General features: G+C 36.3%; 1 protein-coding gene across 2 annotated transcripts in view; it reads right to left on the reverse strand.

Annotated features, from left to right (window-relative positions):
* Positions 1-17,230, reverse strand: part of NCAM2 (neural cell adhesion molecule 2) — a 500,345-nt gene that overhangs the window by 82,127 nt on the left and 400,988 nt on the right. For both annotated transcript variants that reach the window (XM_029939114.1, XM_029939115.1), the window contains exon 12: positions 6,032-6,205. In XM_029939114.1, the coding sequence (XP_029794974.1) occupies positions 6,032-6,205 (174 nt within the window). The remainder of the gene's footprint in view (positions 1-6,031; positions 6,206-17,230) is intronic.

Here is a 17,230-nt window from a genome sequence, read left to right on the forward strand (position 1 = left end):
GTACTCAAGCCAGAAAGAGTCTTTATTCCTGGAAAGTTACTGGTCCCAATAATTTAGGCACCCCTTTTGGGGCAAAGGCTGGAAATTAGCATCTCTTTAGGTGCATGGAAATCTTTCTTAGTATGTGACCTATTGATCTTCACTCTATTCCAATCTAAGCTCCTGTATTTAAAATCAGTTTGCAAACCTATCAGCACAGGCATAGAATTTATAATCCAAACCTATCTTTCCAAACAATCTTGGAAAAGAAATCCTTATTGAATGCTACTTCTTCACAAAGTTGAAAATGGATTTCTCTACTATATAAATTGATTTTTTTTTCTTCAGGTTTTAATGAAAATATAACTTTTCCTAAAATTAAAATCTGGATATAAGTTTAACCTTATATGTGATAATGAAGCATGTACATAACCTTAATCACAATGTTTATAAACTAAATGCTATAAGGTTAAAATTACCATCAATAGATTAAAATATACACACTGCAATTGAATCCTGCAAAGTAATATTGAAGATTTAGAGAAATTATGCAATAAAAAACTGTAAAGTCCAACTGTGAACTGATTTCTAAATTGTAGTTATTACATCGTTTGATTAGTAAAAATGGCAAGAATTTGAGTAAGTTTCCAATGAATGCTCCATTTACAAAATGCTACTATTTTCAAATAAAAATTATCTCTCTTATTATTTTCAGGAACAAAAAGAAATTCTACTACAACCTTAGATCCAAATAAAGCACAGCATATAATAATCTTGGTTGAAATTGAAAGGATGTTTATGTGTGATCCTACCTGGCTAAATATTTCACAAATTAAAAAAGAGATAGATTATGCTATGTGAGAGAATTGTTTTATGCTCTGATAAAAAGAGCTTGATATTTTGAAATGTTAATTTTTCATTCTTGTTTTGAATACTCAAAAAATGAGTACCTGTTTTGCAAGATTATTATCTTCTCTTCATTTGTGCCCAATGAGGTATATAGACTATGCTTACAAAGTGTTAAATGATAGGGTAATGAAAATGACATATAACCCTCCCAATCAAAAAAAATCTTGCTACACCTGTGATACACATTTTTCACTCAAAATAAAATGTCAAAATGACTTCCATATGAAGTTTAAATAGTTCAGGTTGTTGATACCAGATCTGTTCACAATTCATGTTTTGAAATTTAGTTTTGGGGTCACATCAGCGATTGGGATGAACAGTAAGCTTCAGCTCAGTCTTGAGGAATATAGTAATTGGTCTAGGTTGCAATTGTTCCCTAAACTTAGGACCAGGTGCAGAGTAAATAGGTGAATTTCACAGGAAATTTATTAATTAATTAAGAGTTATTTAGAATCACAATCTACTAACAGGAAATTTTTTTTTGCTAAAATTTTCTTGCTCATGCTGCCACAATCAAGCAAGAGCTGATATTTATTTTTAGGTAGAATGAGATACATAAGTAGTATGTAATAAATTATAGATATTTATGAACCAGGAAAAATAACTGAACATCAACTAAACCCATGTAAATTAAAAGAAATAAAAACTACTTTGAGTATAAAAAGTAGCAACTGAAATGTTCTTGACATAGTACCTGTCTTTTCACAGATAAATCTAAATCTACCTTCTAACAAATGCCTCAAAGGCAATGAGAATAATTCTGCTTACAAAAATTTCTCAAACTTTACAATGATTAGCACAAACTATAAAACAAAGGAACAAAAGAAGCATATCTCGGCTATTCAAACCTATGCATGTGCTTTACCAAAGGTTGTTAGAATTTCAACAATATGGTCACCTATACATTCAGGAGAACAAGTCTTTTCAGTATGCTTAAAATAATGCATACTGTTTTCAAAAGTCTTTTTAAGTGTACATATTCGACAACAGAAAAGGAAGGCAAACTCTGAAATAGGAAAAATGATGTGGATAGGGAGACTGTAGCTAGAGGAGCAGCCATGTCACTGTTTTTCTGTAAGATAGTGCGGTCCTGTGGAAAATATCAACTTGTCCTCAGACTATGAGATCTGTTGCACAGATCTGTAGTATACCAGACTGGGTGCCAATGTCCTCAGAGGGGAGGGAGGAAAGAAAAAGGGAGGTTTGAGGCTTAGGCCCCAGCATGGAGCCAACCAAGAATGTGAAAGTTCTTGGAAGAAAGTAAAAGTGTGGGTTAAAAAAATTTTGTTTCGCTTGGCTTTGAACCAAATCGCTAACTTAGCAAAGGGGCGGGATAAACACTTCTTTGAAAATTCGTAACTGCAAATCTGCTCTCAGTGCAGGAACTCTCAGATCAAGAAATTAATTTAAAGTGTCTGGTGCTTCCACCTTTGTAAAGTTACAGAGCAACTATCCAAAGCAAAGGATTATTTCTGTGGAAGAATGCACCCAAACCCCAGGCCTTGCATGGTTCCAATAAATAAGATGAGCAAAATATGAGATCACAATTTAAAATCATAAAATATTTCACAAAACAAGCCACCACAAGTAAGATACTGCTGAAAAATACAATGACCTAATATAATTTATATACATTTAAAATGTGATTGTTTGGAGCGCCTGGGTGGCTCGGTCGGTTGGGCATCTGACTTTGGCTCAGGTCATGATCTCATAGTCTATGAGTTTGAACCCCATGTCAGACTCTGTGCTGGCAGCTTGGAGCCTGGAGCCTGCTTTGGATTCTGTGTCTCCCTCTCTCTCTCTGCCTCTTCTCCACTCATGCTCTGTCTCTCTCTCAAATATAAAATAAAAACATAAAAAAAGTTTAAAAATGTGACTGTTAACTTAAAATCCTAATAGACAGGTTCAATGGTAGCTTAAACATAAGTGAACAACAAATTAGTGAACTCGTAGGAAGAGCAGAAGAATAACATGGTTAAATAATAAAACATAATAAAGTATAGGTACAGAGATATGATATTCTAACTTCTAAAATAACAAGTTTAGCATATAATTTGGATTTTCAGAATAAAGGAACAGAGAGAATGAGGGAGGAGACAATATTCATATTCAAGAAGGTGACGATATAACATTTTCCAGAATGGAGGAAAGACATCAATCTTTAGGTTGAGGACCATAATGAACCTCAGACAGAACAAATAAAGAACTCCACATGAAGACATATATAATATGAACCTCAAGACATCAAATTAAAGTAGATATCACAAAACCAGCCTAAGAAAAAAAGGAAAAATATTTACGAAGAAAAAATTTCTAAATGACAGTGATATGTCAACTAATTCATATTTAACAGGCAAATTACTCCCTCAGTTCTCTACATAAGTCCTTCCAGTAGCTATCTAAGACATTGCAACAGACACATGCACGCACATTAAGCATCACACACACACACACACACACACACACACACACACACACACACCATTTATATATAGATATAGGGGCACCTGAGTGGTTCATTCAGTTAAGTGTCTGACTTCAGCTCAGCTCATGATCTCACTGTTAGTGGGTTTGAGCCCCAGGTCGTGCTCTGTGCTGACAGCTCAGAGCCTGGGCCTACTTCTGATTCTCTGTCTCCTTCTCTCTCTGCCCCTCCCCCTCTTGCACTGTGTGTCTCTCTCTCAAAAATAAATATTACATTTTTTTAAAATATACTTAAAATTATATATATGGGCTATACTCAATACTTTACAGGGAAGTAATTTGTGTTCCACTTTCACAACTTATCTTTTTGAGAAGATAGAAAGAAGGAAAGCACCTGAGTGGGGGAGGGGCAGAGGAGGGAGAAAGTGGGAGACCGAATGAGAGAGAGAGAGAGAGAGAGAGAGAGAATCTCAAGGAGGCTCCATGCTCAGTTCAAATCCGGATGAAGGACTCAATCCCATGACCCTGGGATCATAACCTAAGCAAAGATCAAGAGTCAGATTCTCAACTGACTGAGCCACCAAATCACTCCACTTTCATGGTTTTTAACTAAATAAAGAATAAAACGGGTATAACAGTCAACAGTACCAGCTTTGGAATCCGATATCCTGTCACGGCTTGAATTTCAGTTTCATTATTATTTATCCACATGACCTCATAGATAAGAAGCAAAATTTTATAGTCCCAGTCTTCTCTTTATATGGAATGCTCTCAGCTTTATCTTTTCTAAAACAGAGCATATTCATACTACCAAATTCTTCATTTTGTAGTCAAAAATCTATTGACTTAATTTATTTTAAGTTCTTAACAGAGTGACTAAAATAGAATGAATATTTAGGAGCTATAAACTGAATTGCACCCTCCATCCCTCACCATTCAAATGTTGAAACCCTAAGCTTAGTGAGGTCATGGGGGTGGAGTCCTCTGACAGGATCAGTGTTCTCATAAAAAGAAGAGAAACCAGAACTTTGGATATTCTTATCTCACTGGCAAGCTTTAAGCTATTCAAGGCCCAGGGTATTGACTGTCATTCATGTACTGTCCCTGACTGACACTGGAAACTCACCAAAGAGTTTTCTGTCTGACACATGTTTTCTTTCTACATGAAACACTTACAGGTAAAGAATATGCCTATTATATATACTCTGAATGTCTAATTTCTGGGACAGTGATTTCTGGTTGAAAATTAACAAATTATATATCAGTTTTATAAACATGGAAATCTGCTTTTGAGAGAGGGATACATGGAGTAACAAAATCAGGTCTTTGAACTTGAATGAGTCTGTCAGATCAAAGCCATTATAAATTCTTCATGGTGTTGCAACTCTGTAAGAAGTCTTGGGAGAATCTATTAACCTTCTTCCCTAGGGTGGGGGGGGGAGAGGTGTGGCAGTGCCCTTCTGCCAAGTTTAATTTCTCTAACATTCAGCTTTAACCTTACTTGTCTTCAGGGTTGTGCACAATTTCTCTTTCTGTATCTCCCTTTTCACTCTCTCTTAAAAATACTATTCTTGCATCTAGGGTAATGGTTGCTTCCACTGGAATTCTAGAACTCACAGCCTCATTCTTTTGGGGGCACTATCTTCTCTCCTGAACTACATAGCATTTGCACAAAGAACATTACCTACCCAGATCCTCTTATTAGAGGAAATTATAGGAGCTGACATGTTTGGGGGACATTATTTGAAGTATGTGGTAAATGACTGAAGGCAGATTAATATTTCTGGCACTTCTGTCAAACACCAAGTATTCTCAGGAAAAATGAACAAGCAGGTGCCAATGCAGGTGACACTAGGATGATTTTATCTGTTCTGTCTCTGTGGTCCACTACGACAATCCTTCATAGGAGGGCTCACGCTTTTCTACATAGGACAGCTCATGCTTTTTACAGACCCTTACACCATACATAGTAGGATCAGGCCAGGGCCAGCAGGGGAGGGACACTATAATTTCCTGACCATTTTCCTTACTATCCTTTTGTAGTTCTAGATCCCTATCAATAGATTCCATCTCTCACAATTTATTATGATTTCCTACTTTAGTTTCTTCTTTTAATGGGAAACCAAATCACAGTTTCACAACATGATGAAATTCTGTATAAGTGAACAGAAGTGTTGTAAATTGTTTTAGCTTATCAGAATTAGTATATTCTATTACTCCACCTGCCAAAATTAGTAGTAAAAGCTTGAGTTTTCAAAACACAATTTTGAAATATATTTTAGCAGGCAGATGAATTTATACAGATTGTTTCATAAATGCATGTTTAATATATCTACATTTTATAGTATGAATTTTATACCTACTATTGGAAGCGATCTTATTAATAAATAAAAAACAAGCACATATTTTAGAATGTACGGCCCTCCAATCTGACATATCAGCAGTAGTTTTTCCACAACCAAAATTCTCAATACTAAATTTTCTCCCCTAATACTGAACTTTGGAGATTTTGTGAAACTCTTCCATCTTCATTAAAGACAGCAAGTTTCCCACCCTTTATTAAAGTTATTCTCAAGAAGAATAGGGCAGTGAAAATGTCTGCCAAAGTCTACTAGAAGAAAAAAAAAAAAGGACACTGAAGAAAAATAAAAACCCAATCACGCAAGCACATTGAAGGTCAGCTTGAATTAACCAGCACAATTTGAAATCACTGACTCACTTTGAACTCCATGGGAGCGTACTATTTTCCAGGTTTCTGATGCCACTTCTTTGACATCCACTTGATAGTGATGAATGGGCACACCTCCATGGGAGTCCGGCTTGTTGAAAGAAACCTTGGCTGTGGTCTGTGACAGCTCTATAATCTTCACTCCATAGGGACTGGATGGCACATCTATGAATGAGTAGGCACAAAGGAAATGTAAGCCAGGTAATACATATGGCCATTATCTAAACTTATGGGATTTTGAAAATTAGGAATAAAAGAAAATTTCTCCCTGTCTTGCTTAATATGGTTGAATTACAGAGCTTGAGTAAATTGCTGAATGATGCCTTCAAATTGCAAGAAAGCACATGTTAGTCAATCTCGATAACTACAGGAAATTAAGAAAAAATATTCAATATCAAATTTCATTGATTGGGGCAGTAATGTTACTTCTGCCTTTTCTATATAATATTAGGATTTTATTTGCATTCATGGAAAACAAGCTCCTGTGTGTGTGTGTGTGTGTGTGTGTGTGTGTGTGTGTGTACGGGCGTGAGAGAGAGAGAGAGAGAGGGAGGAAGGGAGAGAGAAATTAAAAATATAAGAAGAAGCAGGGGCACCTGGGTGGCTCAGATGATTGAGCATCCAACTTTGGCTCAGGTCATGATCTCACATTCATGGGTGTGAGACCCTCATTGGACTCTGTGCTGACAGCTCAGAGCCTAAAGCCTGATTCCTATTCTGTGTCTCCTTCTCTCTCTGCCCCTCCTCTGTTCACACTCTGTTTCTCTCTGTCTCTCAATAAATAAATAAATAAATAAATAGAAATAGACTCTTGAATTATTAGTATAAACAATTATATTTTGTGAAAATATGAGATTTATTTTCTTGTTCATTAAAATTATATTAAAAATTCTGGGAAAGTATTAAGTTTAGAGTACATGTCATTATGAAATAAATTATATTGCAAACTGTGTTTTAGTTTCATTTACGTATTAATTAACTAAAGTAAACTTTATTTGAAATATTTAAGTTGTAATCCCTATATTTTTTTTAGAAAAGCCATAAAATCTTTCTTGTGCGTGTTTTTGTATCAATCCATTATTCACATTATATCCTGAAGTATAAAGTATCCTGAAGGAAATATTTTATTTACCAGCAACAAAATTTTATAAACAATTATCAAAAATGCTTAAGAGGCAAGAGGAGAAAATAAGGGAGAAAAAAGTCTAATTGAGGAAATTAATGAAACTTCTACTGCAGAAACATGAACTAGAGGCACATTAAACATTGAAGGGCTCTCTGTCTATGTCTCCCAATTTATCTTTCTTTTTTTCCCCCTTTTTAAAAAAAGTAATCTATATACCCAAGTGGGGCTCAAACCCAAGATCCCAAGGTCAAGAATCACATGCTGTACTGACTGAGCCAGCCAGGAGCCCATATCTTTTTATCACATTTGAAACAATCATAAACTTTGAAATTTACATATGATTTCCTTAAAAATATATATGTACATTATAAAAATATATAATTAAATGTTATTTTATCTCTGGATATAATTTTATAAAAACAAAAACATGACTGATAATAACACAGCAAATGCAAATTCCTATTCTGATACAATCAAACATTCATATAAAAATCTCTAATGGCTGTCAAAAGTCAGTGTCCCTTATTTGCTGAAGCTGAAGGAGAGCACTGTAGATCACATCAAAATATGACTTACAAATGGTATTGGGCAAGAGCCAGGAGGTCAGGTTTTTGGCCTTTTGGATGTCAATATTGCAGAGAAATGCAACAATGTACATTTCAGCTCTAATTAGTAACTGTAAATTATTTGGAGATCCTATTTGAAGAGCATTATGAAATAAATCTAAGGATTGAAAATAAATGTGTAGAATATCAATGCCTCTCAAAGTCATACTGCTACTAAAAACTTATCTGGAAATAAAAATTGTATATCATCTAAATGATCTATGAAAAGTCACCATACATAAATGATGTGATACATTATCATAGTTGCATGTTTTTTAATTCCTAGATTATAACTGTAGGTTATTTTCATCTGACCTAAAGTTTGCAGAAAAGAAACACACACACACACACACACACGCCCGCACGCATGCACACACATGGACACACACACCAATCCCTTGACTGTTTATAATACTGCCAATTCTTCACCCCATGCCTATGACTCTTTATAATGTCAATGGGGCCTAAATTGGACATAATGGCATTTATAATCTTCAGTTTAAGGATACATTTAAAAAAGAAATATACTGGGGTGCCTGGGTGGTTCAGTTGTTTAATTGTCTGATTCTTGATTTCAGCTCAGGTCATGATCTCATGATTTGTGAGTTCGAACCCCATATCGGGCTCTGCACTGACAGTGCTGAGCCTGCTTGGGATTCTCTCTCTCTCTCTCTCTCTCTCTCTCTCTCTCTCTCTCTCTCTCTCTCTCCGCCTCCCCCCCAATAAATAAACTTTAAAAAATTAAAAAAAAAAGAAGTACTGAAGTGGGGAGGGAAAGATGTGATAGATCTTGGGCTCCACCCTTGACCACACATTGGAATGGACAAGCTTCTTGGTTCTTACTCTGACCACATAAATATGCACCATCAGCTGAGCTGTGCACTTGATGTGTTACACCTACAGATAAATAGAGGCCTTTTTTTTTCTTAGCATAAAGGTACCACTACCAAAACTTGAGTGGTGGGTATCTTTTTCTAGCCGAATAGTCTATTTTCAGACCTGTTGACTCTTACCCTGGTTTTTCATTTATATTTATTTTTTCTTGGTCTCTTCTTTTTGTTACCTGACTAAATGAAAAACATGCTAATGACTAGTATCTTACTGAATTTTTTCTTTTATATTCTGATTTTCTATGTCCAACTACTTACTGACTACCAAATTATCTCATACATATTCACATATATATGAATTATGAATATATATGCATATATATTTACTGAGTGAGTAAATGCACTGGAATATACTCAGTCCCCAAGATATATGATGAATTAAACATTTCAGTAATTAAAAATAATATACAAAAGTACAGAATATATTCAAGTGAATAGAGTCTAATATGCGTAGAACTAATATCTCAAATTCTTCACTCTGTCAGTTGTCTTCTTTGAGTCTATCTCTTATATACCATCACAATAAGTCACTGTTATTTCCATCATTCCCACATCATAATCTTTGTGTTCATCTCCTCCTTCCTGTTTCCCCTGTTAAGCCCAAGTCCTATCTACCTCTACCTGCAATGCTATTAGTGGCTCTTGGCTTCCTTTCTTATTGGACATCCCACCAAATTTCAATCCATATGGTGAGTAAATGCAAAATCAATCTTTCTAAAGCACCACTCTAATCACGTCACTTCCATAAGCAGGGTATTCGGAAGCTTCTTCCTCTTTAAAACATGGAGTTTAGACCTTTCAGTCTGTCTTTCAATATCCTGAATTATCTAACCTCACTGGGTCTCTGAAAACAGAGGATCATATTGTAGAAGGCTACTGAACACAGTCCAATGTTTCTAATGAGGCTTGTCGGTCTTGAATTCCATACAGAAAGCTTCCATCTTTGTTAGCATATTTGTGTAAACTACTTTTTGGCATCCTCCATCTCAATAATTAATGAATTCCACCCATCAGTGAAGGAAGAGAACAATTGTTACAAACACATGTTTCTGTCTTTACTCCTTCTTTTCACCTCTACTAGAACCAATATAGAGTTGGATGAAGAGTGTGGACATAGATCATCGGAATCTATGAATCCAAAGTCTGGCTTTGCTACTTTTCTCAGCTGCAATCTTGGACATATCTTGCCTTTTCAACCATCAGTATCTTTCTTTCTAAAATGGGGATTAGAATAATACCCACTGCTAAGGTTGCTGTAAGTGTCAAGTAATGTGTACCACAAAACAGAACCTGATATACACTAAGCACTTAGTAAAAGTTAGTCATTGTGATTTTGGTATCCCTCCCTGATAACCATACCCCTTCTATTGCATCATTGTGTATCCACTGACACCTATCAATATTTTAGTTAAATGAGGATAATAGGTCTAACACTGAGGTTTGGCTTAGAAACGTGGACTGTGTGTAAAAGCAAAGAATTGGTGCCCTAATTTAGGAGAAGGACAGAAACCATCTTTAGCAATTTGTTGTAGGAGTTGCTGGATGACCCTCAAAAATTAAATGTAATGGCCCTTAGTTTCCTCATAAACAAAAAGGTAATAATGCCAACACTGAAGTTGCTGATGTGAGGCTACGGTACTGGATATGAATCACTGGAAATTCATAAAAACTATTTTCCCTCATCCTTTCTTTAAAAGGGCTGCCAGTATATACACAATGTTGATGAACTTTTTGATATTGTGCATATACCTAAAGCCATAGTTTGGTCAAAGTATAAAAGCAAAAACTTCTAAAATGTCTGCCTTGGTGATTGTGTTATCTTGTAAAAGACTGAGAAACAATGGAAAAGGTTGCTTCTCTGACTTTAATTCTTTTTTTAACTGTTTCTTTTAATGTTATTTATTTTTGAGAGAGAGAGAGAGAGAGAGAGAGAGAGAGAGAGAGAGAGAGAGAGAGAGAGAGAGGGGCAGCATGAGTAGAGGAGAGGCAGAGAGAGAGGGAGACACAGAATCTGAAGCAGGCTCCTGGCTCTGAGCTGTTAGCACAGAGCCCAATACGGGGCTCGAACACATGAACCTTGAGATCATGACCTGAGCTAAAGTCAGACACTTAACCGACTGAGCCACCGAGGCACCCTTCTCTGACTTTAATTCTGGTAAAATAAGACTGGATTTAAATAAAGAGGAACTAGTAAGTGAATTGGAAGAACATGAAGCCTTATTTTAAAAAAAAGAGCACAGTAATCTGATATAAACATAGGTGTTTAAAAACAGATTGAAAATTATACATCAAATATTATGTCCCTCTACCTCACAGAAAAAGCAGAGAAAAGTGAAGCTATGCTCTATAAAGCAAAATTCTGTAAGTATATGTCCAAAGACAGTCGTGTGGAAGAAAAAGAAAGGAGCTTATGAATATAATGTAAATGCATAAGAAATTTTGGATAAGTAAATGTTTTAGAAACATTTCTAAAGTTAGGAGGTCATGGGTGGCTCAGTCAGTTAAAGTGTCTGATGTGGATTCAAGCCTCGCGTTGGATTCTGTGCTGACAGCTCAGAACCTGGAGCCTGCTTTTAATTCTCTCTCTCTCTCTCTCTCTCTCTCTCTCTCTCACTCTCTCTCTCTCTCTCTCTCTCAATCTCTCTCTCTCTCAATCTCTCTCTCTCTCTCTCTCTGCCCCTCCCCTGTTTGTGCTCTCTCTCTCCAAAATAAATTAATCAATCGATACTTAAAAATAAAGAAACATTTTTAAAGTGAGATGAACCATGGAATTACAAAACAGTATTTTCTCAGGCTTCAGGGTAAACCGAGATATAATATGTTGAAGACAGCAACAATGATTAGTTGTGTGTGTGTCTGTGTGTGTGTGTGTCTGTGTGTGTGTGTGTCTGTGTGTTTTCGCTCTTCACACTCTCTTCCTCAACTGCATCCACAAGTATCAGCAAACATAAATAGACCTCAATAGAGTGAAAACACAAGTAATCAGGCAAGTTCACTCAAATTGTACCCCATCACTTCTGGGAAGAACCGATAATGGAAGGCTGTCTTTCTCTTTTCGAAAACCAAACACTCCGTTTCTGAAGGGAATTTCTTTAACTTTTCTCTTCTCCAGAACACTGTCACCAGATAGTTCTCCTCTTCCCTTCTCTTCTCTTTGTAATTTTAGTCTTTCTTGTAACTTATTACTGTGAACTATAATTCCCACAACAAATTTTCTTCAGCACAAGCAATAAACTCTTATTTTACTTCTCTGTCACACTATTTCAACAGGTTAATTTCTACCCTGACATCTTTACTTCTGGGAATTTGATTTCCTTGAATGCTGGGAAGCTGGTGACTATGGTACGGTTCAGAGTCACTGATTCAGCTCTTTCCCCACAGATGAGGATGTGGTATTGCTAAACTTAGATCAATTGGAAGAGTTTGATATTTGTCAACCTTCCCTTAAGCGGAAGTACTCAAGCGAATATTTGGCCAGAAATATGCTTTAAATCTAGATAATAGAAGTATCTTAGACATTTTCTATTGACACATCACATCCATTTCTACCATCTAAGCTACTGACCTTTCTCATAAGCAATAGAAGGCTAACTCTGCCTTTCCCAGACTCACTTGCTGGTATGGACTTAAGTGTTATGATGGAGTTAGGATGAGATGCAAGAGTAAGGGGTTTAGAATGCTGAGGGGGCGTCAATGCCATTCCCACTTTTCTGAGGAGGTGCATCTGGACAAGGGACCTGAAGATGTGAGTGTCGGCAGAAATCCGGACTCCGTACCCCACAACCTGTCCATGCAGTTTGTGGAGCAGAGAGGCTGTGAAATCAGTACAGTGATAGCTCAGCAGTAGGGCTTCCAGACCTCCGGTTAGCCGCTGCAGCCTTGACCCCTGAACTGCACTTCGTGAATTTGTGACCTTGAAGCCACAACACTGGTGGCTCTCTCATCCTCCCTTTCCCCTGCCTTCCTGATTATTCTAGAACCATTCAACTCTCAATATCATTTCTTTCTGCTTGGTTTCTACATCAGTCTCCATCTGATTAAAGTCCTAAATATTAAGGGCATTGTCACATAAAGGATTGGCATTCCTGGATTTAGCAAGACCATGTAATAGGCAGTATTATTATCAATGCATGCCCCTCAGGGACTAGACTGGGAGACTTCCATCTGCTTCTGCTCTGACTGGCCACCCTTTGTCCTTTAAGATTTTGTGTATAATTTTCCTACTTCAGTTGTAAACTTAATCAAACATGATCGCAAATCTACAACACATCTGAAACCCTGTCCATTTCTTCTTATTTTATTGTCTGTCTGGTGTTCTCCAAATCATTATTCTACTAATCTTTTCATTGCATTTGATCACCCATGTATAAGAGTCTCATGCTCTACCGACTGAGCTAGCCGGGAATTTGATCACCCATGTTTAAAATGTTCTTCATAGAAGTGGTTATATTAACTCTGTGAATAATTGTTTTTCATTTTATTTGTTCCTACACTTTTAAGTACGGCAATTAAGCTTAGGTAACCCAGGGATCTCTCTAATTATATCATTTTTACCTCTGATATTCTCTTGAAGTGCTCATTTACTCCTGAGGTATGAGTGGAAAGTATTTCTACAATACCTAAATGTTGACCCTTCTCACAAGTCATGGACTCCCATCTCCCATTATTAATTGGGATTTTCAATTATGACCAATAAGCAAATTAAGTAAAACATAATAAATCTCTGATGCATTCAATAATTCAAGTAAACTTATGATAAGCCAGGCAGTTGTCTATGTCTGGGGTAAAACTGAGACAGCAATCACTACTCTTATCGTGGTTACATTGTAATTACATAAAAGTATTTATATATATTAATTTTTATTATAATTATTGTAGTCAAGAGTTAAGCAAGTAAGGGAAAAGACTGGTGGGGAGGGGCATGAGAGTTGGAGTATTATAGTTTCAAATTAGGTGATCAAGAATATCTTTGCTTAAAAAGTAATATTTAACTAAGGACTTAACAGAGGAAAAAAACAGCTCATGAAAATGCTAGGAAGATAAAATAGTAAGCATAAAGATGAGAATTGCCTTGGGTTTTTTATAAGGGGGACCATCTGTGCAGAGGGGCATGACTAAGGTGGGGAAAGGAGACAGAGTCAGAGGAGGCCAGTAGGAGCAGGGTAGGAAGAAACCTTGTAAAGCCTGATAGGGCTTCTTAATCACTATGGCCTCAAATCTGGACAAAATATTAAGCCACTGAAATGCTTGAAGCAGAAGAGAATTATGTTTTGTTTGTTTGGTTTGTGCTTCTAAAGAAAAAGTCCTCTTGATTTTTTAATTTAAACTACTTTAGGCAGGCATAGGCCAAATCAGGAAGGCAAGTTTCGGAATTTATGCAATGATCTATATTAAAAGCAAAAGCAAACCAATTAACCAAATGAATAAAAAAAAGAACTAGAGGGGCACCTGGGTGGTTCAATCAGTTAAGTACCTGACCCTTGATTTTGGTTTAGGTCATGATCCCAGTGTAATAGGATTGAGCTCCATGTTGGGCTCCACGCTGAGTGTGGAACCTGCTTAACATTCTCTGTCTTTCTTTCTCTACCCCCTCCCCTGCTCACATGCTCTCTCTGTTTCAAGAAAACAAAAGCAAAAACACCCCAAAAAACAAAAACCTAGAAAACAGAGTTTGATTTCATGAGAGCAATGACACTCTGGAAATAACTTGCCAGTAGAATCTGCAAGACTTCTCAAGGGGTTGGGCCTGAGTAAATAAGTGGATTCAAGGATGACTGTATGTTTCTTGACCCAAACAACTGGAAAGACAGTTGCCATTTGCTGAGAGAGGGAAGAATACCACAGGAAGATATGTAGGGGTGAATGTAGGACACTGGCTTCGAATATCTGGACATGTGGACCTTTGTATTGCTTATAGAACATCTAAGTGGACAGGGAATTAAACAGTGAGATATAAATGCATAACATTCAGGGAAAAGATCCAAGCTAAAGATATATATTGAAGTTACAGAGTACAGGTGGTATTTAAATCTGTAAGAATGTAGCATATCAAGGATTTGGATTTTTATGAAACAAAAAGATATCCAAAAACTGAGGCACAGTGACTTTTAAAAGGTCAAAGAGATTTGTAACAACTAACAAAGGAGACTAAGCAGAGCCCAGTAAAGAAGGAAAATATTGGTTGGGCTATGTTGGGCAGTGGAGAGATTCTTCAAGGAGAAAATAATCAACTGGATAATATTCTGCTTCTATATCAAGAAGTCTGAAGATTCAGAATGGACCACTGGATTGAGCATGAGAAGGTCAACAGATACCTTAACTGGAAGAGTGAGAGGAAAATAATTAGGTACAACTATAATTGATTCTTTTGTGAAGATTATTTATTAAGGGAGAATAGAGGTGCAGAGAAATGCCATAGTGGCCAGAAGGGTTAATAAGGTTAAGATGATTTTCTTAAGGTAAGAATTATTTTTACTATGAAAATAAAAAGCTTACTTTTTTACACTGACACCCACCAGAACAAAAGAAAAGCAATCCATCTGCCTGTTATATACATATGCAGTCACGCATGTATACATACATACCTATAAAAATATGTATATTCTATATTCCCCCTTTCTGGAACAGTGACCAATACTTTAAGATGTTTGAGTTCACACTTACATATTCTGGGCTATTTAGAGAAACATGGGAATTGGCAATTGCTCAATACCTTATGCTATGTTGAAATCAGTCTCTATAATGCTACCAAGATAATTGGATCATGCTGCCTCATGATTAAAGAACTACGAATTTCCCTTGACATATACATGATGTAGGAGAATGTAAACACGATAGATCTTTTAAAGGAGATCTGTAATTTGAATGTACTTTTCTATTTTCATCACCACCACTGGAACCCTCATACAATATAGCCTCCAGATTCCCATTTCTCTACAGTCCATGCCACACCATAGCATGGGATCTCTGTATAGCCACTTAGATGTTTTCTATCTTACCCTTCTCTTCACTGGACCTGTTTTCTACTTAGTCTTTCAGACTTAGCTCAGTAGTTGACACCTGTTTGAAGCCTTCCTCAAAAATTCCATTCTGTGTTCCCAAACATTTAACCTACGCTTCTACAGCAATCTTTTTCTTTTGTACTCTAACTTAAATGTAAAGACCAGGGGCCATATATTACTCATCTTCAGATTGCCAAGGTCTCTATCAGTGCTGGACACTTACTAGAACTCATCATACATATGTTGATGAGTGAATTAAGAAATGATTAAAAATTGATGCAAGCATGGACTCCTTGAAAATAAGGTGTACTATCCTATTTCCTTCATTTTTAGAGAAGCATGGAGATAGAAAATTAAGATAATGCCATAAATAGTTTCTAAAGACACACAAAAGTTTTCCTCATAGTTTTGGGGGGAGAAAAAAAGAGCATGATATAGACTTTTCCAGACTAGATAATAAAACTGGTCATGTAAGAGAAACCTGGCTTTACTGTCAGTTGAAGAAAGTATTTCCAAATGAACTCTAACCTGCCTTCAAGTTTTATGTAACAAGGGTCTGGATAAAATATGATCCAAATACAAGGACAAGTAGAATGACTATAATTCCATATATACAGAACAGTAGATCCAGGTTAGCTGGTAAGCAGATCTCTATTCTCATAAATGACTTAATAGACTTCTCCACGACTTGGGTGAAAATACAGATGGCCACACTTCATGATATTTTTGACTTAATTTTTGAATTAATCCTGGAAAAAGGGCTAGATATTGGATTTGACAGGGTCTTTCAATAGCTTAAAGAGATGAGCCCAAATGGACAATATGAGATTTAACAGGGGTAAATACAGGGTCCTGACTGAGGTTAAAATAAAAATCAATTGTGGGGCACAGGACTGGAGAACTCACTTAAAAACAGTTTGTGTGAAAAAGATGTAGGCTAAAAGGACAAAAAAGTGGCAGAATCAAATGAAATTTTGTATCCTTTAATAGAAATATAAGTGTCAAGATTAAATGAGGTCATTATTCCATGATCACATTTTACTATGCATTGGTCTACAATGTCTAGATCAAAGTATTTTTCCTAGATATATGTATTATATCTAAAGAGGCATTTAATAAACTGATTTTTACCCAAAGATGAATTATCAATATGAACCACTGCTTGGCCATAATAGTAGCTAGCAAGTCTTTATTTACTGAGTACATGCCCAGTGCTGGTGCTTTGAGTTCATTTTCTCACTTCGTCTTCACATAAGTCTGATCAAGTGGTAGTCTGGAAGGTTTCTGTGGAGCACTGAAACCCCCTTCCGGATGGAAGCACCTGCTCACCCCCCAATGTGGGAAGTCCTGCCTGACAGCTCACCACAGAGTCCCTCTCCTAAAAGCACCCAGGAGAAGGTGACTTTCCCAGAAAATCATATCAATTAATGAAGCAAATATGAGGTCATCATATTCAGATTTAATGTGAAAAGTTTACCATTAAAAGTGAAATATAACAACGATGGAATGAATGAAGAAAGTTAAGAGTATGAATCATTTGTTAAAGCTTAAAAGTTAGATTACAAGTC

Source organism: Suricata suricatta, chromosome 5, assembly GCF_006229205.1.
Source record: "Suricata suricatta isolate VVHF042 chromosome 5, meerkat_22Aug2017_6uvM2_HiC, whole genome shotgun sequence".
NCBI lineage: Eukaryota > Metazoa > Chordata > Mammalia > Carnivora > Herpestidae > Suricata > Suricata suricatta.